Raw genomic sequence first — 24,801 nt, 5'->3', positions numbered from 1 at the left:
TTTAAATCAGAAATTTTATCTAAGAGAAAAGAAAACATTTATTTTATTTCGTGTACGTAAAAAAATAACTATTAAACTTAAAAAATAAAATTCACGTTCATTTGATATTTTAAAAAAATTGGATTTGATAAAAAAATAATGAAAATATGACAGGTGATTATGATAAAATATTTTATAAAAAAAATACTAATAAAAAAATAAAATCACGTTCAATTAAAAAAAAATCAGTTTTTCAAAAAAAAAAAAAATCAGTTTTCTCTCAAAAAACAAATATATATATATATACATGTACATATGTACATATATATATATATATATATATATATATATATATATATATATACATATATGTACATATGTACATATATGTACAGACATATATACATATATGTACATATGTACATATGAAATCATTGAAATTAAAAATACATCCTTTCTCTTTTTTTAGCGAGAAAAAAATGTTTATCATTTATTCGTCTAAAACATTAAGTTCTACGTTAACAAAATTTATCATATCTAATAATAAACTTTATCATCACTTTAAATTCAGTATTTTTTAAATCCTATATAAACTCATCTAATGTCCCACACGATGAACGATGATCTTAATTAAAAAGTCAGTTAAGTCATATATAATTGTTAATTTTGCAAGGATGTTAATTTTGCGAGGGGAAGGATGATGGGAACCTAGAAGATTATATTTCACCGTGTTCATAATTTGAAAAACAAAGTTGGTTTAACAAATACATATAGTTTCACATATTTTATTTTCTTTCTATTTTTCTTCAAGAATTGGTTTATATTGTTATTTAAACAAACAATTTACAAAATATACCGTGTTTATATATGTGTGAACGATCTTAATTGTATAAGATTAAAAACAATAGTAATATTATGCATTAATATTTTGTTATTACAATTGAATATTAATGTTAAATTTAACTATTAATAGAAATCCGTGCTATGCATGGGCTTAAATTTAGTTTTATTTTATTTTTTTACTTAGTACAATTCATACTAGATATTTTTAGAAGATATATATTTTCATAGTATATAATTCTAGATTCTTTTAGATTACTATATTTTAATATAATGGATTAGTAGTCTAGTAGTAGTAAAAGATAGCACATTCAAAATTGTTTCATTAATCGTATTAACGTATAATATATAGAACATACAGAAGTATATACAAAGTGTATGTTAAGGTATAAAAGAACAAAACAGTATCTTCTAAGCTAGAAAGAGGCTATGTTTATCAGACTGACTTTTGTTTCAGACAACTGCTTGCAAATATTTTCCAAGCCACATTCAATGCCTTCCATGACATCCGCCAACGCCTTCAATTTCTTCACTGAAAAACACAATTTCTCGTCGTTTACAGATTTTTCTGAAACCAACTCGTGCAACACCATGTCTACATCGTTTATTTCGTTCCCACTGTCACACTTGCCTCTTCGTTTGTTCATTATCTTAGAAACAAGTGACCTTTTTGGCTTAGACACCGGAATTGACAAGAAAACCAAGAGCGATTGAAAGACGGATAAATTTATGATGCTAACACATCTAAGCGACTTTATCACTGTTGAAAGTTGACAGTCCTCTTCTCCTAGGACCTCAGAATTAAGTAGATTCAATGACGGAAGAATATCTCTGGCTTTTCTTATGACTTCTTTCCTCAAACAAGTATATGTAGCAACATCGCTTCCAATTTTTAAGCTTTCTCTTTGTGTAAGAGAGTTTTCAAGCTTTTTAGTGACTACTCCTTGCTGCAGTACGATCTTCTTGATCGAGCTGCAGACATTTAGTAGACTCGAGCACCCCTTTAACAACTCGCCAACATGTTTATCATGTTGGCGAAGTAAGAGAGCTTGTTGAGTCATTGGAAGGCTCAAGGCTTGGTTAATACAGCCATACAACTCCACCAGCCCGGACACACCAATACTGATGCTTTCCGAGGCAGATAATGATGCTTCTTCTCTGTTACTAAGCCTATTCAGCTCGTTTTCGATTTTTTGGTTGATAGGATTTATCTTTGATGGTATACTCAATGATGTAATTTGGTGGGATTTATTCAATTCCATTGAAAAACTAACCATGATTATACTTCACTCTCTGTTTCTCTTTCTTCTGTTTGGTATTTTTGCTTATTGCTCGAATTTGAATTGAAGAATATGAATGTGAATATGAGATAAAACTCGAATTTTCTTATATATATAGGAGATGGTACCAACATGACAGATAATAATCTTGGATTGTTGTGGGAAAATGCTGAGCTTGTTAAACAGATCTGGTTCCCTTGTCCCTTACTTTGCTTAGAAAAGGATTTTACAAATCTGATTATTGTTACTATTTAAAAAGAAAACAACTTGATTTTGACAGATATTAAGAGTTATTCAATAATGTGTAAATGTTTATTTAAATAAAGCGGTGTATTAAACTAATTGAAGGTAATTTTTTTAGTGAAAGTTGTAATAAACTCTCTATTAGTGCTGAGACCATTGCTCTAGGAAGGGTCTGGGAAAGAGTAGACATAATTATGGACGAGTAATTAAATTGACGAAGGTTCCACAACACTCACTTAACTTTGTAGTGTAGAGGACGATGTGTTAAAAACTATCCTGACCTGAAAAAACCATCCATTTTCTACTGTATTCAACCTAATTTGACTCATGAAATTCGGTACCCAAAACTCATGTGTCACCAACTTGAACTCAACCTGAATGTGAATTTGACCAGATATGTTTTGGATTTCGTAGTGTCTAACACTAAGTGGAATGAAACCCTCCCAAAATCAATCTGCACATAAATTAAAGTAACTAAACATGCATATTAATAAACAATCACATAATTAATTAACAAAGAGTGAGAGAGAAAGACGATCATACCCTTCATGCGTGCTTCGCTCCTTTTAGAGCTCGAACTTGAAAGCGTAAAGCTCCGCAAATGCGGAAGCCTCAAACGGCTCTCACCCTCGAGACCCAACTCGACCCGAACGACCCCTACCCCGAAGCTTAGTCGGGGCTAGACCGAAAGAACTTAGAGTATTAGAACTAAGATTATCTCTTTTTGGAGATCCCTTAAAGTTCACAACTTAAGTGCCCCTTCCCAATGCCAAATGATTGGTAATTATAGGGAAGGGGGCCCTTGAATTCCAATCCCCAATTAATGTGGGAGAGTTGGTAAAATGCATTTTATTCAATTTCATTAAATCAAAATTCAAATTGAAATACAAATGAATCAACAAAAGACAGGTGTCAAGTGGTGAGTAAGGGGTTAGGTGAGGACCACAAGGGGAAGACCACCCTCCCCTTGCTCCCCAAGCAAACCCACACACACACAAGCTCTCACACGCTCAACCACTAGCAGCCTGCCTTGGCTGCCAAGGCAGCCTCGTTGGCGCCTAGCACCATGGCCGGGCCTACCAGCCAGCCTGCATATGCCTACGCACAGCCAGCAGGCCACGCACGTTATGCGGGCTCCTACTGTTGCTGCGTTTCTTATGCTAGGCGCTAGCTGCTGCTATGCTTGCTGCTGAGTGGGAGGCCCCAGCACGCTAGCGCGCACGGTGCTGCTGCTAGGCCCCTACTAGCCAAGCGATGCCTTGGTGCGTGCTAGTGCTAGCTTGCGTGCGGCCAGGCGCATCGGCCCCGCAAGCATGCTTGGCCAGTAAACCTAGCACCCACATGCATGCTTGGCTTGCGGCATAGCCATGTATTGCGGTTGGTGCCCTATGTTAGCCTAGCCTTCGCATGGCTAGGCCAATGCAAAGCTATAGCTTAGCTTAAACTTGTCGTTTGCTTGATTTCTCATCTCGTCGAATTCTAAATTCAACTCGACTTACGACGCTTGGTTTCGACGCTCTAAGCTCGATATCCGACGTCTTTGTTCGTAATACTCTAATGACTCATCTAATCTTTCGGATTAATTTGTCGTTTCGATTCGGTTACTCGATTGGGTGTGACCCGAAGGGTTCAGTCCAGATTAAGTTGTAATATTAATTATGCATTAATATTACTGATCGGAAGCGGCCTCCAGTTAGGCATTCCGATCACTTGAACTCACTGAATAATTAGCTTTCTAATAATTCTGAACTCTTTATCGGATTAATACACTTGTTTGAAGGGAACCATTCCTTTCAATCTCTCAATTGTCCTTTCGGACAAGTGCGCTGTTAGGGTATAGCCTTTTTGTAGGGTTTCGTAGTGACCCTCACTACGCAGAAAGAAACCCTTCAAGACCTGCCCCGATAACTAAAGCAATTAAAGTATCCAAGACATAATTAATACATAATTAAAAGAATAAGGGATAAAGAATTATACCCTAGACGCGTGCTTCGCTCGCTAATAGAGCTCTTACTTCAACCTCGCAAATGCAAGGCCTCTGACGGTTCGTACCCTCGAACCCGACCCGATCGTCCTAAGCCACGAAGGTTAGTCGAGGCCCGGACAAAATATATACTTGGAGTTTTACGAATTTCAAGGTATACTCAACAATGGAGTTTCCTTTACTATTCCACTCAAGTGTGTTCTTTCCCAAATGCAAATTCTTGGTATTTATAGGGAAATGAACCCTTGGATTTCATTCCCCAACCAATGTGGTTGATTCCCATTGCCTCAACGTGCTTGTTGTGTTTCACTTGAGGCAGAGGTTTAGTAAAAGGATCGGCTACATTATCATCCGTTTCGATCTTACAAATTCTGATTTCACCTTCGGATTTACATTCCCTTATCATGTGAAATCGCCTTTGGACATGTTTGACCTTCTGGTGCTCTCTTGGCTCTCTAGCCTGAGCGATAGCTCCATTGTTGTCCCAGTAGAGATCTATTGGACCCTTGATAGAGGGTACAACACCAAGTTTTCACTGATGAACTTGCGAATCCAAACAGCCTCCTTAGCAGCTTCTGAAGCAGCCAAGTATTCGGCTTCAGTTGTAGAGTCTGCAGTTTTGCTCTGCTTGGCACTCTTCCAGCTAAATGCTCCTCTATTGAGGCAAAATATGTACCCTGACTGTGACTTGAAGTCGTATCTGTCAGTCTGGAAGCTAGCGTTGGTGTAACCTTCAACAACAAGGTCTTTGTGGCCACCATAAACCAGGAATTTGTCCTTGTTCCTTTTCAGGTACTTCAGGATATTCTTAGCCGCAGTCCAATGCGCCTCTCCTGGGTTTGATTGGTATCGGCTCATAGCGCTTAAGGCATACGATACATCTGGCCTGGTACATATCATGGCATACATGATCGATCCAATTAGCGAAGCATATGTAATTTGATCCATTCTCTCTCGCTCAACAGGTGTCTGTGGACATTGTTTCTTGCTGAGAGTTACGCCATGGGACATGGGTAGATGCCCTCTTTTGGCATTCTCCATGTTGAATCGTGCCAGTACTTTATCAATGTAAGTACTCTGGCTCAATCCAATCATCCTCTTAGATCTATCCCTATAGATCTTGATGCCCAATATGTACTGTGCCTCTCCTAAGTCGTTCATTGAAAAGCACTTTCCCAACTAGTCCTTTACGGACTCTAGTAATTTTGTGCTGTTTTCAATGAGCAGTATGTCATCGACATATAAGACTGGGAATGCGATGTCACTCTCACTGACCTTCTTGTAGACACAAGACTCATCTGGAATCTTGATAAAACCAAACTTGCTGATGGCTTCATCAAATTGCAAATTCCAACTTTTGCTTGCCTGCTTCAGTCCATAAATGGACTTCTTAAGCTTGCATACCTTTCCAGCGTTGGTTGGATCAACAAAACCTTCTGGCTGTGTCATATACACAGTTTCTTCCAAAATCCCATTCAGAAAGGCGGTTTTGACATCCATCTGCCATATTTCATAATTGTAATATACAATAAACGCTAGGATAATCCGGACAGACTTTAGCATTGCAACTGGTGAAAAGGTTTCATCATAGTCAATCTCGTGGATTCATCTATAACCTTTTTCCACCAGTCTAGCTTTGTATATTGATACATTTCCATCCTTGTTTGTCTTCAATTTGAAGATCCATTTGCAACCAATGGGTGTGTAACCCTCGGGAAAATTCACCAAGTCCTAGACTTGATTTTCAAACATGGAGTCCATCTCGGATTTCATGGCCTCTTTTCATTTAGCAGAGTCGGGGCTCGTCATAGCTTGTTTGTACGTCGCTGGCTCATCACCATCCATAACTAGGATATCTTGATCATCGGTTAAGACAATACCAAGGTATCTGTATGGTTGAGATCTTTGCCATTGCGACCTACGAAGGGTAATGGGTTGAGCATTTACATTGTCTGATTGATTCTGACCAATCTTATCAGCTGCTTCCAAAGCACTTAGATTGTCAGTTTTATTAGTTTGACATTGTTGCTCGTCCTCTCGAACTTTGTCGAGTTTGATTTTCCTCCCATTTGTCATTTTTGAAAGGTGTTCCTTCTCCAAAAAGACACCATCACGAGAAACAAACACTTTGTTCTCGGATTTATTGTATAAGTAATACCCTTTGGTTTCTTTTGGATACCCCACAAAGAAACACTTGTCTGATTTGGGGTGAAGTTTGTCCGAAATTAATCGTTTGACATATGCTTCGCATCCCCAAATCTTGAGAAAAGACAACCTAGGAGGTTTCTTAGTCCATAATTCATATGGAGTCTTTTTAACAGCTTTTGATGGAGCTCGGTTCAGTGTTAGAGCCGCAGTTTGTAGCGCATGTCGCCAGAAAGAGATAGGAAGTTCACTAAGACCTATCATAGATCGAACCATGTCTAACAAGGTTCGATTCCTCCATTCGGACACTCCGTTCCATTGAGGAGTTAGGTAGACATAGCCATATCTACTAACGTTTGTTAATGAAGTTGAACTCTTAGTGGTCTTAGTTTCAGTAGTGGTATCAACTTTTGTCTAATCATATGTAAAACATGCAATTTCCATTGAACATATATTTGCATGACAATTTTGAAACAACTGTTGTCAAAGTCTTACATTCAAAATTAACTAGGTGTCCAACACCATAGATCATAGTATGTTCAAAAGCATGATGAAAACTAGGATTAGTTTAATTACATGTCATAAACAAAATAGTGCATGCAAGCACGACCGAAAAACCATCTTCGTCGTCTACTTGTCCTTGCACCAACACTTGATAAGCTTCTCACTTGGTTACTGAAAAGACAACATAAAGTAAGTCATACTTGGTATCTAATACCTATGATAAGTTTAATTCACAAGTGTTTAAGGAAGATACCTGAGGCAGATGCTCTATTCCTCTCTTCCTCTTCCCGGAAGAGCTTGCATTCTCTCTTGTAGTGGCCTTGCCCACCACAATAGAAGCATTGCATCTTTGCCTTGACCTTCTTGAAATCCCTCCTCCTTGATGGTCTTTTGGTTGCCCCAAATAAATTGGCTCGGTGAAGTAGCTCCACCACACTCTTCAAAGAATGTGTCTCCTTTCTTTTAGAAATATATGCCCTTAGTGCATCATATCCTGAGTGGAGTGAAGTGAGCATAATATGAACAGCCATTCCATCTTCTAAAGGAATTCCGAGGAGTTCCATGTGCTTGAAGAGCCTAGTCATTCTTGCCACATGGGGTCGGAGGGGCATACCAGGTCTCAACTTGGTGTTGCAGACTTTAGACCAAAGATGGTACCTCTCTTTAGCAAGACAACCTTGATCTGATGGCTTCACATTCATGTCTGTAAGTGACCTAGTCACCTCAAACAAGAGTCCATCATTGTTTTCGTTGAAACTCTTAGAAAATCTCACACCGACAACATCCCTTAGTCCTCCATGGAATAAGTCCGGAAAAGAGAATGGAAATTTTTCTTTCCATTCTTTCGGGATGGAATTAGCCATGAGTTGTGACACTAATTTGCAATCATTGGACCATGCACAATAAGTTTCGTCACTCAAGTCTTTCTTGGTACAGAGGGTTGGGAGGGAAGTATCCAGAACATACTCCTTGGAACAACTCCGGAGAGTTTTCCTGAGTTCCTCTTCCCATTCTTCAAGGTTTGTCAAGTTAAGATTGATAGCCAACTTATTGGGGAGACCCGGGCACATAGGGTTGTTGTTTGACTTACTTGCAGACATTGTTCTACAATTAAAAGAATTTGAAATGAAAAACCATTCATAAACCAATAAGTTTGAAATTAAAAGCGTTCATGCAAATTTTCAATCTTATTGAGCATTTTATCCACGCATTAGTTGTCCCTTTTAGGTGAGAATAAAATGATTCCGAGATCCCAAAAATCAAAAAGTGATTAAGCATGCTTTGGCTTGTCTTAACACTAGATATTTTAAGGTAAGCAATCCAATTGCTGATGCTCTAAGCTACTTTCGGTTTGATAAAACGTCGCATCTAATGCATCCTTGACATTTTATCTCTTTTGCCACGACATCTAAGGACTCCTTACTGATATCGTCGAGCTTAACCAAGACAACTTGTATACCTAGTATACCTTACGTTCCTAGGGAAGTAGTGATGCCTCGCTTTGGCGTAGCCCATCATATATGCGCATTAGTTCGGTAAGTGTTGTTCTTGGAACGACAAATTTTAGCTCAATATTTTAAGGGACCTAGGGTTTCTATGTCGGTTGATTTTAGTGAACTTAACTAATCACCGCAACATTTGAAATCCTAGACATGAACCTAACATTCAAATATATATATAACAACAATATATATAAAGCATAAAAATAGATGCATTTGGCAACTAGCATGACCCCTTGAAAACTTCGATTCTTCAAGGGCTTTCATCTTGGCCCGTCTTCATCAAAACGCCTTCTTGAGACATCTTTGCCAAAATAAAATAAATAGCTACTACGACTAAGATTAATCTAAAGTACAAAAATACTTAACGGTACGCAGACCGTATTTAGATTTACATAAATACATAAGGGAACGCAGTCCGTATTTTCTATCCTAGTCGGGTCCTACTAGTTGCCATTTTCTTAAAACCTGTTTTGAAACAATCTTTCATTCACCCATTCACTATTTGTGAATGGCCCATGCATTTTACGAGATAATACAAGTGAATAAACAAAACTAATAACTAACTTAGGTGGTTAATCCGATTAACGCGCCTAATTAAAACTAGTCAAAGTTGTTTAATACATTACGTATTACTAAAGTGCAATTTGTTCACGTAATTAGCTAAGCTCCCACTAAATTCCGCATCCAACTTAATTAATCCAATTAATTAAGCCGATTAACCCAAATTTGTCAAAATCAAATTTTTTTTACAAAAGCCGGAAAAATCGAGGTCTAACCTCGTTAAAATAATTACATAATTTTTTTTTAAAACGACAACATATTCGCAAAAACACATAGCTCGAAATTAAGCCAAAACCGCTCACTTGGATCCTAGTGAGCTGTGCACCATGGCTGCTAGGCAGCCTAGTGTTGTGTCTGGTGCTGGCTGCTAGCAAGCACGCCTAGCGCAGCCTGCTTTGCTAGCTAGCACCAGCAGCACGCTAGACATGCTACGCATGCTAGTTGCCTGCTTGCGCAGGCATCAGTGGGCTGGCTGGCTAGGGCTTGCTGCCTCGCTGCCCAGTAGCAGCACAAGCACGCCAACAGCCTAAGGCCCACGCACCGAGCACAAGCATCACGCAACAGCAACCCTCGCACGCATCGCACAGCAGCATCATGGCTTGGTCCCTCTTGTGAGCACCATAGGCAGCCTACATGCGGGCTGCTGGGCAGCCCGGCTGGCCTTGGTGACGCTTGGGGTTTTCGCCTCGATTTGCGTGCATTTTTCTTGGGGTTTTAATCCCGATTTACGTGCGACGTAAAATTAATCTAAATTTATTTTAGAATTAATTTAGGGCAAAAATGAAAATAAAACAAGTCCAACTTAATTAAATTTAATTTTAACGTTGCACAAGCTTAATTTTCCAAAATTACTTTGGAACATTTTTAGGTCTTTCTTGATGCTTAAAATTGAAAAAGCTATGTCCATAATTAATTTAACCAATTAATCATCCAATGATAAAATTTTCAACTTATACTTGTGTAAAATAACAAGATTATATCGTCCAATATGAAGATTAATCAACATTTACTCACTAGCATTTGAACTTCAAGGATTTTAATCAACCAAATATGAAAAATCCAAAATTAGTTCGACATGGAATTTAGGGTTAAAGTTCCAATCAATTAAACATTTAAAGATTAGATCTTTAACATACTAGGAACTTAAAATTACACATTCACAACAAGTATTCACAAATTGATGCAATTTATTTGCATAATTGTGAAAAATAAGTTTATGTGAAAAGGAACATATCAACTTGAGCACATATTATAACTCCATAATCATGCTCAAAAGATATCTAAATTGCAGTAGATTAGGGGTGCAATAATGCATTTAATCTACCCTTGACATGCTTGCATTAATGAAGGCACAAAAGATTAAAAAATTTCGTTGAAAACGAAAAAACCTTCAAAAAACTGGGTTTTTGGTTCGATATTTGGCTTCTGGACAGCCTTCAAAGAGAGTTGAAACAGATTCATAATGTCGATTCCACCCAAAAAACACTATTTTTGAGCCAAAATCTGGGCTCGACAGCCAAAAACAATAAGAATACGAGTTTTAAAATTAATTAAAACGAGCTTCTAATCCAATTAGAAAAGCAAAACCAGAAATTAAATCCACTTTAAGAAACCTTAATTAATACATAATAATTGCAATAATTAAAAGGAGCGCGGCTCCGATAGCAGTGTAGAGTTTCGTAAAAGGAATGTTGTCCTTCCAACAAGTGTATTCTTCCTATAGAGGGTTCAAAATTATTACAGAGTTAATTCTTCAGTAAGATAAAGTGATCGGAATGCCTAGGTGGAGGCCGCTTCCGATCAATAATATCGAGGTACAATTGATATTACAACTTAATCTTAACTGAATCCTTCGGGTCGAACCCAATCGAATTACCGATCCGAAACGACGAATTAATCCGAAAGGATTTAATGAGTCGACAGAGTTTTACGAATACAGACGTCGGATATCGAGCCTAGGGCGTCGAGGCCGAGCGTTGCAAAATCACAAGCGACAAGTACGAGTGTAGCCGTAGCACCACAATGGTCTAACTATGTGGATGCTAGGCTAGTTCGAGCTAGCATGCACCTAGCATGGCTAGGCGCAAGCCTAAGCACACTAGGTGTGCTAGGCGCACCATCGCAGCCCTAGCATGATGCCTAGGCACCATCGCTGACCATCGCAAGCACTAGGCAGCCCATCGCATCATCGCAGCACAAGCACATCACAATCGCATGGCTAGGCCAGTGCGTGTGTGTGTGTGCTTTTTCCTTATCCTATCGCATCAACACAGCAAGCATGCCTGCGCAAATGCGTGCCTTCGCATGGCACTGCATCGTAGCATGTGTACCTGGGTGCTAGGCACCATCGTAGGCCCCTCGCACAAGCACAGCACCATGGTAGGCCTTGTGTGCGTGTGCGTGTGCGAGGAAGGCATAGCAGCATCATCATGCGAGTGATGCGAGGCTGATGCGTGTGACTGGCAAGGCAAGGGGCCAGCATGCGTGGCTCGCTAGCAGCACGCATGTTGGCCATGCAAGCAATGGTGCGAGAGATGCGGCGAGAGATGCGAGGCACAGCACCAGCGCCAGCGCACACCAGCGCATGGCACTAGCACGCACCAGCGCCAGCACACAGCACCAGCACAGCCTTGCACCAGCACGCACCGGCTGGCTGGAGTGCTGGGCAGCAAGGCAATGCTAGCTGGCAGCCAGCTAGCCTTCCTTGACCCGGTTTTGTGCATGGATGTGGGGACCAAATCAAGGCCTTGGGGAGCAAGGCAAATGGTCCCCCCCCCTCCTAGCCTTGGCCATCACTCAAGCATGTGATTGTGCCACTTGTCGCAATGTGATTAAGTTGATTATTTATTTAATTTAGAATTAAATAAATTGTTGATTTAACCAACTCTCCCACATTGATGGGAGATTGGAAATCAAGGGTGCATTTCCCTATAAATACCAAAGTCATGGTATTGGGAAACACACAACCTTGAGTGGAATTAAAAAGGCAACTCTTATAATTAGAGTAAACCTTTTATTCGTAAAACTCATAGTTTTGTTTCGTCCGGGTCTTGACTAACCTTTAAGACTTAGGAAGCTCGGGTCGAGTCGAGGGTACGATCCGTCGGAGATCTCGTAGTTTCGGGATTTTGAAGTAAGAGCTCTTCGGGAGCGAAGCACGCAACAAAGGTATAATTCTTGTTCTTAGTCTTATTTGATGAAGTTTATTATGCTTGTTAATTGCTTTAATTAAGGGGCGGGTCTTGGGGGGTTTCCTTCCGCGTAGTGTCGGGTCACAACGAAACCCTACAGCGGTATTGGACCCACACTCTTTTTAATTTTTGCAATTATTTTTTAATTAAGGTATTTTAAAAGAATTTATTTTTCTGGTTCATGTTCTTCTAATAAGATTAGATGTATCGTATGCCCTGAGTGCAACGAGCCGATACCAATCAAACCCAGGAGAGGCACATTGGACTGCAGCCAAGAATATCCTAAAGTACTTGAAAAGGAACAAGGATAAGTTCCTGGTGTATGGAGGCCACAAAGAATTGGTTGTTGAAGGTTACACCGACGCTAGCTTCCAGACTGACAAAGACGACTTCAAGTCACGGTTGGGGTACATATTTTGTCTGAATGGAGGAGCGTTTAGCTGGAATAGTGCCAAGCAGAGCACCACTGCAGACTCTACAACTGAAGCCGAGTATTTGGCCGGTTCAGAAGATGCCAAGGAAGTTGTTTGGATTCGCAAGTTCATTAGCGAACTTGGTGTTGTACCCTCAATCAAGGGGCCGATAGACCTTTATTGTGATAACAATGGAGCTATCGCTCAGGCCAGGGAGCCTAGAGAACACCAGAAGGTCAAAAACGTGCAAAGGCGATTTCACATGATAAGGGAATGGAAATCCAAAGGTGAAATCAGAATTTGTAAGATTGGCACAGATGATAATTTGGCCGATCCCTTGACTAAACCGCTGCCTCAGGTGAAACACAACAAGCACATTGAGGCGATGGGAATCAAGCATGTTGGAAACTGGCTTTGAAATTCCCTGTACATGTGTTTTAATTAAACTGGTAGTTTTAATGTAAGACACTGTATTAAAACCATTCATTTATGGAGTAATTAATTTTTGAGCAAAATTATCATTCACTCCATTACTATTTAGTTGTAATTTAGAATTAAATAATGAGTCCATTCGATTTACGAAAATATTCAAAACAGGGTATCAAGACCATGTCTTGGATAAAGAAACACCTGTTAAGTGAACATTGAATATTTAAATCGAAAATTGTCCCTAATCGAGGTTATCTAACAGATGGACGATTGATGACCGCCATAGATTAGTGTGTAGTAAGATTTACAGCACCGTTTCTTGTGCTGCGAGGACGTGACAGTCATAAATCATTTGCACAGGTAAAGTTTGGAACTGTACTGGATAAGACCTATGAGAGTACTTTAAGAAATTTCAAATAGTCATAAGTACATTTCTCATTATGACTATCAGAACCTGTTTCCTCCGACCATGAGTATAGTGAAGTTTTCTTGTTTGAGTACTAGACTCTTTGATGTTTCCTAACGTCTGCCGTAACTGGAGATCATAACGGGAACACTCGGGAGACTACGTCCTCTTAGTAAGATGAACTTACAATGCAAGACTAGGATTGTCCCCCTATTAACAATAGGGAAAATGTTTTGTTGTTTACAAGGCCGCTCGAAGAGCAAGACTATGAAAATGCATGGTCGTGCTCAGATGGATTTTAGAAATCATCTGCTTATTGACAGTCGAACTCGGAGATCGAGAAACACTTCAGAACGTAATAAGGATGGGAATTGATCTTACCTTATAGTTCACGGAGAAACATTAAGAGACATAGGAAATGGGCTATACACTGTATGCACACTAGTCCGGAAGGACAAGTGGGAGATTGAAAGGAATGGTGTCCTTCCAACAAGTGTATTCTTCCGATAGAGGGTTCAGAATTATTACAGAGTTAATTCTTCAATAAGATCAAGGGATCGGAATGCCTAGGTGGAGGCCGCTTCCGATCAGTAATATCGAGGTACAATTGATATTACAACTTAATCTTAATTGAACCCTTCGGGTCGAACCAAATCGAATCACCGATCCGAGATGACGAATTAATCCGAAAGGATTTAATGAGTCGACAGAGTTTTACGAATACAGACGTCGGATATCAAGCCTAGGGCGTCGAGGCCGAGCGTCGCAAAATCACAAGCGACAAGTACGAGTATAGCCATAGCACCACAATGGTCTAACCATGTGGATGCTAGGCTAGTTCAAGCTAGCATGCACCTAGCACGGCTAGGCGCAAGCCTAAGCACACTAGGTGTGCTAGGTGCACCATCGCAGCCCTAGCATCATGCCTAGGCGCTATCGCAACCCTAGCATGATGCCTAGGAACCGTCGCTGACCATCGCAAGCACTAGGAAGCCCATCGCATCATCGTAGCACAAGCACAACACCATCGCATGACTAGGCCAGTGCGTGTGTGCGTGTGCTTGTGCCTTATCCTATCGCATCAACACAGCAAGCATGCCTGCGCACATGCGTGCCTTCGCATGGCACTGTATCGTAGCATGCATGCCTGGGTGCTAGGCACCATCGTAGGCCCCTCGCACAAGCACAGCACCATGGTAGGCCTTGTGTGCGTGTGCGTGTGCGAGGAAGGCATAGCAGCAGCAGCATCCGAGTGGTGCGAGGCTGATGCGTATGACTGGTAAGGCAAGGGGCCAGCATGCGTGGCTCGCTAGCAGCACGCATGTTGGCCATGCTAGCAATGGTGCGAGAGATGCAGCGAGAGATGCGAGGCACAACACCAGCGCCAGCACGCACCACCGCATGGCACTAGCACGCACCAGCGTCAGCACACAACACCAGCACAGCCCAGCACCCCAGCCAGCCTGGGCAGCAAGGTAGTGCTAGCTGGCAGCCCTAGCTGGCACGCTAGCTGGAAGCCAGCTAGCCTTCCTTGACCCGGTTTTTTGCATGGATGTGGGGACCAAATCAAGGTCTTGGGGAGCAAGGAAAATGGTCCCCCCTTCCTAGCCTTGGCCACCACTTAAGCATGTGATTATGCCACTTGTCGCGATGTGATTAAGTTGATTATTTATTTAATTTAGAATTAAATAAAATGTTGATTTTACCAACTCTCCCACATTGATGGGAGATTGGAAATCAAGGGTGCATTTCCTTATTAATACCAAAGGCATGGTATTGGGAAACACACAACCTTGAGTGGAATTAAAAAGGCAACTCTTATAATTAGAGTAAACCTTTGATTCGTAAAACTTATAGTTTTGTTTTGTCCGGGTCTTGACTAACCTTCAAGACTTAGGACGCTCGGGTCGGGTCGAGGGTACGATCCGTCGGAGATCTCGTAGTTTCGGGATTTTGACGTAAGAGCTCTTCGGGAGCGAAGCACGCAACAAAGGTATAATTCTTGTTCTTAATCTTATTTGATTAAGTTTATTATGCTTGTTAATTGCTTTAATTAAGGGGCGGGTCTTGGTGGGTTTCCTTCCGCGTAGTGTCGGGTCACTACGAAACCCTACATTTCGTAGTGACCCTCACTACGCGGAAAGAAACCCCCCAAGACGCGCCCTGATAACCAAAGTTATTAAAGCATGCAAGACATAATTAATACATAATTAAAAGAATAAGGGATAAAGAATTATACCGTAGACGCGTGCTTCGCTCACTAATAGAGCTCTTACTTCAACCTCGCAAATGCAAGGCCTTCAACGGTTCATACCCTCGAACCCGACCCGATTGTCCTAAGCCTCGAAGGTTAGTCGAGGCCCGAACAAAATATAAACTTGAAGTTTTATGAATTTCAAGATATATTAAACAATGGAGTTTCCTTTACTAATCCACTCAAGTGTGTTCTTTCCCTAATGCCAAAACTTGGTATTTATAGGGAAATGAACCCTTGGATTTCATTCCTCAACCAATGTGGGAGAATGGGTAAAATTGATAATTAATTTAATTCTAAATTAAATAATTAATCAAGGCAATCACTATGTAAAAAGTGTCAAGGGGAGAGAGAGAGTTAGGTGAGGACCAAAAGCAAGGGGGCGACCATTGCCTTGCTCCCCAAGCCTTTGCCCAAAGGATTGGTCCCCACTCTCCCAAACCGGCTCCAAGCATTGCTGGGCTGGCAGCCACCCTACCTGGCCAGCATGCACTGCCAGGCTGTGCGCAACTAGCATGGCCAGCACGCACCAGCCAGCACAGCGAGCGCATGCGTGCTGCTAGCGAGCCATGCATGCTGCTAGCTTCTTGGCGCTCCTAGTGCTGCTGCTGCCTAGCCAACGCACATGCACACGGATTTGCCCAGGCGCCCGCATACGAATATGCATTCTTGGCTGCTGGGCGCTACTGCCTGACCATCGCACACACACACGCACAGCCTTGCTGGCTGGTGCGTAGTGCTGCTGGGCTGCTGAGCGTGGGCTAGCATTGTGCTGGCGCCTAGGCCACGCACATGCGCATTGCGGAGTGGGGACGACACCAAGTTCACCAACGAACTTACGAATCCAAACTGCCTCCTTTACTGCTTCCAAAGCTACCAAGTATTCGACTTCACTTGTAGATTCTGCAGTTGTGATTTGCTTAGCACTCTTGTAACTAAACGCTCCTCCATTAAGACATAACACATATCCTAATTGTGACTTAAAGTCGTCTCTGTCAGTCTGGAAGCTTGCGTCGGTATAACCTTCAATATTGGTCCCTTTATTGAGGGGACGACACCAAGTTCACCAACGAACTTACGAATCCAAACTGCCTCCTTTACTACTTCCAAAGCTACCAAGTATTCGACTTCACTTGTAGAGTCTGCAGTTGTGATTTGCTTAGCACTCTTGTAACTAAACGCTCCTCCATTAAGACATAACACATATCCTAATTGTGACTTGAAGTCGTCTCTGTCAGTCTGGAAGCTTCCGTCGGTATAACCTTCAATAACCATATCATTACTCCCACCATAAACCAGGAATTTATCCTTGTTCCTTTTCAGGTACTTCAAGATATCTTGGCCGCAGTCTAATGCGCCTCTCCTAGGTCTGATAAGTATCGGCTCGTAGCGCTTAAGGCATACAATACATCCGACCTAGTTTATATCATGGCATACATGAATGATCCAATAAGCGAAGCATATGGAATCAGATTCATCCTCTCTCGCTCATAAGGTGTCTTCGGACACTGTTTCTTGCTGAGAGTTATGCCATGTGACATGGGCAGGTGGCCTCTTTTGGCTTCCTCCATGTTGAATCATGCCAGTGCCTTATCAATATAAGTACTTTAGCTCAATCCAATCATCCTTATAGATCTATCTCAATAGATCTTGATTCCTAATATGTATTGTGCCTCTCCCAAGTCTTTCATCAAAAACACTTTCCAAGCCAAGTCTTTACAGACTCCGAGATTGAAATGTTGTTTTCAATGAGCAATATGTCATTGACATATAAGACAAGGAATGTGATGTTACTCCCACTGACTTTCTTGTAAACACAAGACTCATCTGGATTCTTGATAAAACCAAACTTACTAATGGCTTCATCGAATCGCATATTCCAACTTCTGCTTGCCTACTTTAATCCATAAATGGATTTTTTAAGCTTCCATACCTACCCTGCATTGTTTGGATCAACAAAATCTTCCGGCTGTGTCATGTACACAGTTTCTTCCAAAATCCCATTAAGGAAGGCGATTTTGACGTCTATTTGCCGTATCTCATAATCATAATATGTGGCAATTGCTAGGATTATCCAGACGGACTTAAGCATGGAAACTGGTGAAAAGGTTTCATCACAATCAACGCCGTGAATTTGCCAGTAACCTTTTGCTACCAATCTAGCTTTGTATACATATAAATTTCAATCTTTGTCGGTTTTCAATTTGAAAATCCATTTGCAACCGATAGGTGTGTAACCTTTGGGCAAATCAACCAAGTCCCAAACTTGATTTTCAAACACGAAGTCCATCTCGAATTTCATGGCTTCTTACGATTTTGTAGAGTCGGGGCTCGTCATAGCTTGCTTGTATGTCGCAGGCTCATTTCCATCCACAACTAGGTTGTCTTAATCTTCGGTTAAGACAACACCGAGATATTTGTATGGTTGAGATCTTGGCCTTTGCGACCTACGCAGGGTAATAGGCTGAGCATTTGCATTATCATTTTGACTTTGTAAATTGTCGGTTTGACTCTAACCAATGTCAATAACTGCTTCTACAACACTTTGATTGTTAGTTTTGTCAGATTAACTTTGTTGCTCATCCGTCCTCTGAAACTTCATCAAGTTTGATTTTCTTCCCACTTGTCATTAGTCGTTGGATGACACTGTCTCGAGCAACAAATATCTTGTTCTCAGGATGGTTGTAGAAGTAATACCCCTTGGTTTCTATAGGATAGCCCACAAAGAAACACTTATCATATTTTAGGTGAAGTTTGTTGGAAATTAATCTTTTGACATATGCTTCGCAACCCCAAATCTTGAGAAAAGATAACCTTGGAGGTTTCTTTGTCCATAATTCATATAGAGTCTTTTCGACGGCTTTTGACGGAGCACGGTTCAAAGTGAGTGTCACAGTTAAAAGTGCATGTCCCCAGAAAGAGATAGGAAGATTGCTAAGACCCATCATTGATCGGATCATGTCTAACAAGGTTCGATTCCTCCTTTCAGACACTCCGTTTCATTGTAGAGTTCCGGGAGGTGTCAACTCTAAGAGAATTCCGTGTTCTTTCAGATGATCATCGAATTCATGGCTCAAATACTCGCCAGCTCAATCCGATCGAAGTGCTTTGATTTTCTTGCCAAGCTGATTTTCCACTTTACTCTGAAACTCTTTGAATTTCTCGAAAGATTCAGATTTGTGCGACATTAGGTAGACATAGCCATATCTACTAAAGTCGTCCGTGAAAGTGATAAAATAGCGATAACCATTTCTTGCGGTTGTGCTCATTGGTCCACATACATCCGTGTGTATAAGACCCAATAAGTCACTAGCCCTTTCTCCCAACTTGGAGAATGACTGCTTTATCATCTTGCCTAGTAAGCATCCTTCGCAGTTTTTGAACGACTCTAAGTCAAATGAATCGAGAATCCCTTCATGAAGAAGTTTCTTGATGCGTTTGATGTTAATGTGGCCAAGACGATAATGCCACAAGTAGGTTTGATTCGACTCAATGGTCATAGATCTTTTGGTTGTATCATTAACATTATAAACTTATTTGTCTAGAGAAAGCACATAAAGACCATTTTCTAAATATGCCTTACCATATAAAACATTATCGAAATAAAGATACCTGAGGTAAATGAAACATTCCTCTCCTCCTCATCCCTTTGGAAGATCTTGTATTCCCTCTTATAGTGGCTTTGCGCACCACAATAGAAGCATCACATCTTCTCTTTGTTCTTTAACTCCTTCTTCTTTGCTCTTAAGGGCCTTCTGGTTGCTCCATAGGAGTTGGCTTGGCAAAGTAGCTGCACCACATCTCTTAAAGAGTGTGACTCTTTTCCCGCAGCTATATGCATCCTAAGTGCATCATAGCCCGAGTGGAGTGAGGCAAGAAAGATATGATCCGCCATCTCATCCTCCAATGGGATTTCGAGAAGCTCCATGTGCTTGAAGAGCCTAGTCATTCTAAGCATATGAGCTTGGAGGGGCATAATGGGACTCAGTATTGTAAACCCTTGACCAAAGCTGGTACCTTTCTTTAGCAAGGCAACCCTCTTCCGGTGGCTTTATCTTCATGTTTGAGAGTAACCTAGTCACATCAAACACAAGTCCATCATAGTTACCATTGAGACATTTGGTGACTCTCACATTGAATATATCCTCAAGTGCTTTGAGGAACATGTCCGGAAAATAGGAGGAGAACTTTTCCTTCCATTAGGCATTAGTCGTGAGACTTTCTTGCAATCGAAAGACCATGCAACATGAGCTTCATCACTCATGATTCCCTTAGACAAGAAGCTTGGAATGGGAGTGTCAAGAATGTACTTCATGGAACAATTCCGAAGAGTTTTCCGGAGTTCCCCTTCCCATTCCTTGAAGTTCGCCAAGTTTAGGCTAAAAGCCAACTTATCGAGGAGTTCCGAGCACATTAAGTTGTTGTTGTTGTTGTTAGTTGCAGACATGATTCTACAATTGAAAGAATTTGCAATGAAAAACCATTCATGAACCAATAAGTTTGAAATTTAGAGCATGCATGCAAATTTTCAATCTTATTGAGCGTTTTATCCACACATTTGAAATTGTCCCGTTTAGGCGAGAATAAAACGATTCCAAGACCCCAAAAATCAAAAAGTGATTAAGCACGCTTTGGCTTGTCTTAACACTCTTGGTAATAGCTCTAAGCTACTCTTGGTTCAATAAAACATCCTATCTAATGCTTTCTTGACGTTTTATCTCTGTTGCCACAACATCTAAGGACTCCTTACTGATATCTTTAAGTCTAACCAAAACAAACGTGTATGCGATGCCTTGCTTTGGCAAGCCCACCAATATACCTTACTTCCCTAGGAAAGTAGTAATGATGTACTTTGGCACAACCCATTACTATTCTCAGTAGTTTCGTAAGTGTCATTTTGGAATGGCAAATTTAACTCAATTTTCTTTGGGATTTAGGGTTTCTATGTTGGTTGATTTAAGTGAACTAAACTAATCATCACAACATTTGAAATCCTAAACATGCATCTAACATTGCAATTATATAAGCAAAATATATACAAAGCATAATTCAAGATGCATTTGGCAACTAGCATGACCCCTTGAGTCTTCAAGGGTCTTCATTGCATCCTCTTGGCTCGTCATCTCTTCGAGACATCACCACCAATTATGCAACTACTAGAAATAAGACTAGGAATAATCTAAATAATAAGGTACAAAAATACGCAATGGTACGCAGACCGTATTTAGATTTACAAAAATACATAACGAAACGCAGTCCGTATTTACTATCCTAATATAGCCCCACTAGTTGCCATTTTCACAAAACCCATGATAGAATATACATTCCATTCATCCATTCACTATATGTGAATGGCCCATGCATTTTACAACGTAAAACAAGTAACAATTCATAACACGCCCAAACTAGTAACTAACTTAGGTGGTTAATCCAATTAACGCGCCTAATTAAAACTAGTAAAAGTTTTTAGCCGATTATGTGATTAAACACAATGAAATTAGCTCAAGTAAATAATGAAGCTCCCACTAAATTCCGCATCCAACCTAAAATTAATCCAATTAATTTAATTAAGTCGGTTTACCAAAATTTTGCCAAATTATTTTGCATGTGCTAGAAAACCTGAGGCCTAACCTTGTAAAAATAATTAAATAAATTAATTAAACAATAAAAATCGCAATATTGCATAGCCCTTCGATGCTTGAGTGCGTAGCACCAAGCCACAAGGCTCGGTTAGTTAGGCCCGAGGCCTGGCTGCCTTGCGTGGCTACTTCCCTTCGCACATCCACTTGATGCGCCAGCATGTGCATGTGGCTGACAGCATCACACCAAGTGCGTTATGCTGGCCACACCAGCATGCTTGCGCGCACATAAGTGAGGGCCTCAAAGGCCGGCTCATGTGCGAGATGTGTGCTGCCTAGCAGCCACAAGCCGGAGTCCACGCAACAGCACTACTCTCGCACCAAACAGCGCACCAAGGTTGCTCGCACACATGCACTAGCAGCGCATCAACGATGCACCACCCTGCATCCTCTGCAACCATATGTGGGCTGCGCGAGCACCCTGCTAGCCGAGAGAGATGCTTGGGGTTTTGTGCCTCGTTTTGCAATCTTGTGGCTCGGGATTTTATCCCGATTTTTTGTGTGACATAAATAATTAATTCTAAATTAATTTTAGAACCAATATTGAGCAAAACAATTAAAATAAAATATGTCCAACTTAAATAAATTCAATTTTAGTGCACAAACTAAAATTAATTCAAGAACCATTATTTAAATAATTTTTTGCTCAACTTGTTGCTATAAATAATTGTGGGCTATTCTCACAATTAATTTAACCAAACTTAAATTAATAATGAGATTTAACAAAATTAAAGGGGTTGGAAAAATAACCACAATCATCCAATGAAAATTTCCAACACTAACTTGTGTAAACTTGAAAATTTACATCTTCCAATATGAAGATTAATAAATTTCAATCACAAGTTTTTGAACTTTTAAGACTTTAATCAACTCAAAATGATTAAATCAAAAATTAGTTCAACATGGAATCTAGAAAGTTAAGTTCCAACCAAATAAACAATTAAAGATTGGATCTTTAACATTTTTAGGGACTTTAAAATTACAAACTCACCATAAACATTCACACTTGAAGCAATTAATTTGCAAAAAAGTGAAATTGCAGGTTTATGAGAAAAATGAGCCAACCAAATTAAGCACCTACTATAACTTTATAATCATGCTTAAAAAGGCTTATAATTGCGGTAGATTAATGGTGTAACCATTCACATAATCTAAGATTAACACGCCATAATTAATCAAGATTTAAAGATTTAAAAAATTTCGTCAAAAACGAAAAACCCCTCGAAAAACATGTTTTTGGGTGGATTTTGACTTCTGGACAACCCTCAGATTTAGAACATCGATTCCACCCAAAATTCACTACTTTTAGGTCGAAATTTGGGTTCTTGAGCCAAAATTAGCTTAAATACGAGATTAAAACTAATTGAAACGAGCTTCTAATCTAATTAGAAACCAAAACCAGAAATTTAAATCCATTTAAATTACCTTAATTAATTATTAGTTACAATAATTAAATGAGCGCGGCTCCGATACCGCTGTTGGGTCTCGTAGTGTCTTACATTATGCGGAAAGAAACCCAACCAAAATCTTCACACAAATTAAAGTAACTAAACATGCATATTAATCAACAATCACATAATTAATTAACAAAGAGAGAGAGAAAGAACATCATACCTTTGATGCGTGCTTAACTCCTTTTAGAGCCCGAACTTGAAAGCGTAAAGCTCCACAAATGCGCAAGCCTCTAACGGCTCTCACCCTTGAGACCCTACCCGACCCGAACGACCGCTACCCCGAAGCTTTGTCGGGGCTAGACCAAAAGAATTTAGTTTATTTGAACTAAGGTTTTCTCTTCTTGGAGATCCGTTAAAGTTCACAACTCAAGTGTCCCTTCCCAATGCCAAATGATTGGTATATATAGGGAAGGGAACCCTTGAATTCCAATCTCCCATCAATGTGGGAGAGTTGGAAAATGCATTTTATTCAATTTAATTTAATTCAAAATTCAAATTTAAAAGCAAATGAATCAACAAACGACAAGTGTCAAGTGGTGAGCAAGGGGTTAGGTGAGGACCCCAAGGGGGAGACCACCCTCACCTTACTCCCCAAGAAAACCCACACACATAAGATCTCACACGCTTGATAGGCGTGTCGCGTACCTAACAAAAATAAACCTAATGAGACCACTACTATGTAGACGGGCAAGTAAGGATCGAATCCCAAGAGACTAAGGTTCACCTAAATTATCTAGACTCAAATAATCACTAAGCAAGAATAAAATCAATGGTGAAATATTTAACTAATATATAAAGAACTCAATAAATTTAAAGAATGTGATAAAACAATGAACTAAAACATCAAGATCAAGTATCACCACAATTACGATCGATGCAATTATCTTTCTACCCCTAGCATACAAATCCAATTAACATGGGGAAAAGTAAACCCTAATCAATATCAAGGACCTCTCTCGAGTATCAATGGCTTCTCTAACCACAATCAAACCTATTCTCATGGAATCATGCAAATTAGAGACATTAAACACTTTACTTCACTTCCCAATTATCAATTCAACTACTCTCGTGATGAATTTCAAACCCTAAATTGATCTACACAAATCCATTAAAACCCAACTCTTGTTGTGATTAGAACTATGGAATAATAACAATACTAATTATCTCTAATCTAGTATTGGCAAAATCACAATCAATTTAGCATAAACAATTGCAATAGTTATTAGAGAATTTAAAGAATCAATTCATGCATCAATCATAATTGGGCTACCCTAGATCTTGGAATATAAAAACTACTCACACATATTGAAATAAGCAATAACAAAAATAAGGGGGGAAAGAGAAAAGAATAGAGATGAATACCAATGATGCTTCAATTGAAATAACTCAAAATGTTGATGAACAATAATTAAATCTAATGAATAATTAAAATTACTTGCAAGAAATAAACTAGGGTTCTAGAGAGAAAAATAGAGCTTAAGGAATTAAAAAGGTATATTCTAATGATGATTACAAGGGGTATTTATACCCTTAACAAGATAAAATTGCGAAAATATTAAAATCGGATTCCGCAAGCCTTTGCGCGGCCGAACCGGGCGAGCACCGCCCGATCGGGCGGATGGTATACGGGTTGCTCCACTTGCGTTTTGTTTCTTCTCCCTTGCGCCCAGTCCCACCGGGCGGGTGGTGCCCGATAGGGCACGCAACTATGCTTCTCCAAATCGATTGTTGCCTTCTTGTTTCAACGCTAGGCTTCTACTCCTCTGTGCCCGGTCCCACCGGGCAGACCATGCCCGATCGGGCACGTAGGAGCTGCAGCAATTACTCCGTATTAAACTCATCTTTCATTGCCCTGTTGGATCGGCAAGCTAGGGTCAACAGGGCATAGGGGAAACCTTCTTCTTCACACACCAACCTCTTCTATAATCATCCAAAACACGTCCGATTCATCCAAGAAACTCCGTATTCCTATCAACG

General features: G+C 40.2%; 1 protein-coding gene across 1 annotated transcript; it reads right to left on the bottom strand.

The window, feature by feature from the left end:
- Positions 1–1,235: 1,235 nt before the first annotated feature.
- On the bottom strand, positions 1,236–2,096 carry LOC110698137. The gene has a single exon (XM_021875546.1). It carries the CDS (start codon positions 2,094–2,096, stop codon positions 1,236–1,238), a length of 861 nt encoding a protein of 286 aa, XP_021731238.1.
- Between the last annotated feature and the right edge of the window lie 22,705 nt (positions 2,097–24,801).

The sequence above is a fragment of the Chenopodium quinoa genome, unplaced genomic scaffold, assembly GCF_001683475.1.
Source record: "Chenopodium quinoa cultivar QQ74 unplaced genomic scaffold, ASM168347v1, whole genome shotgun sequence".
NCBI lineage: Eukaryota > Viridiplantae > Streptophyta > Magnoliopsida > Caryophyllales > Amaranthaceae > Chenopodium > Chenopodium quinoa.
This window is presented reverse-complemented; position numbering and strand designations above follow the sequence as displayed.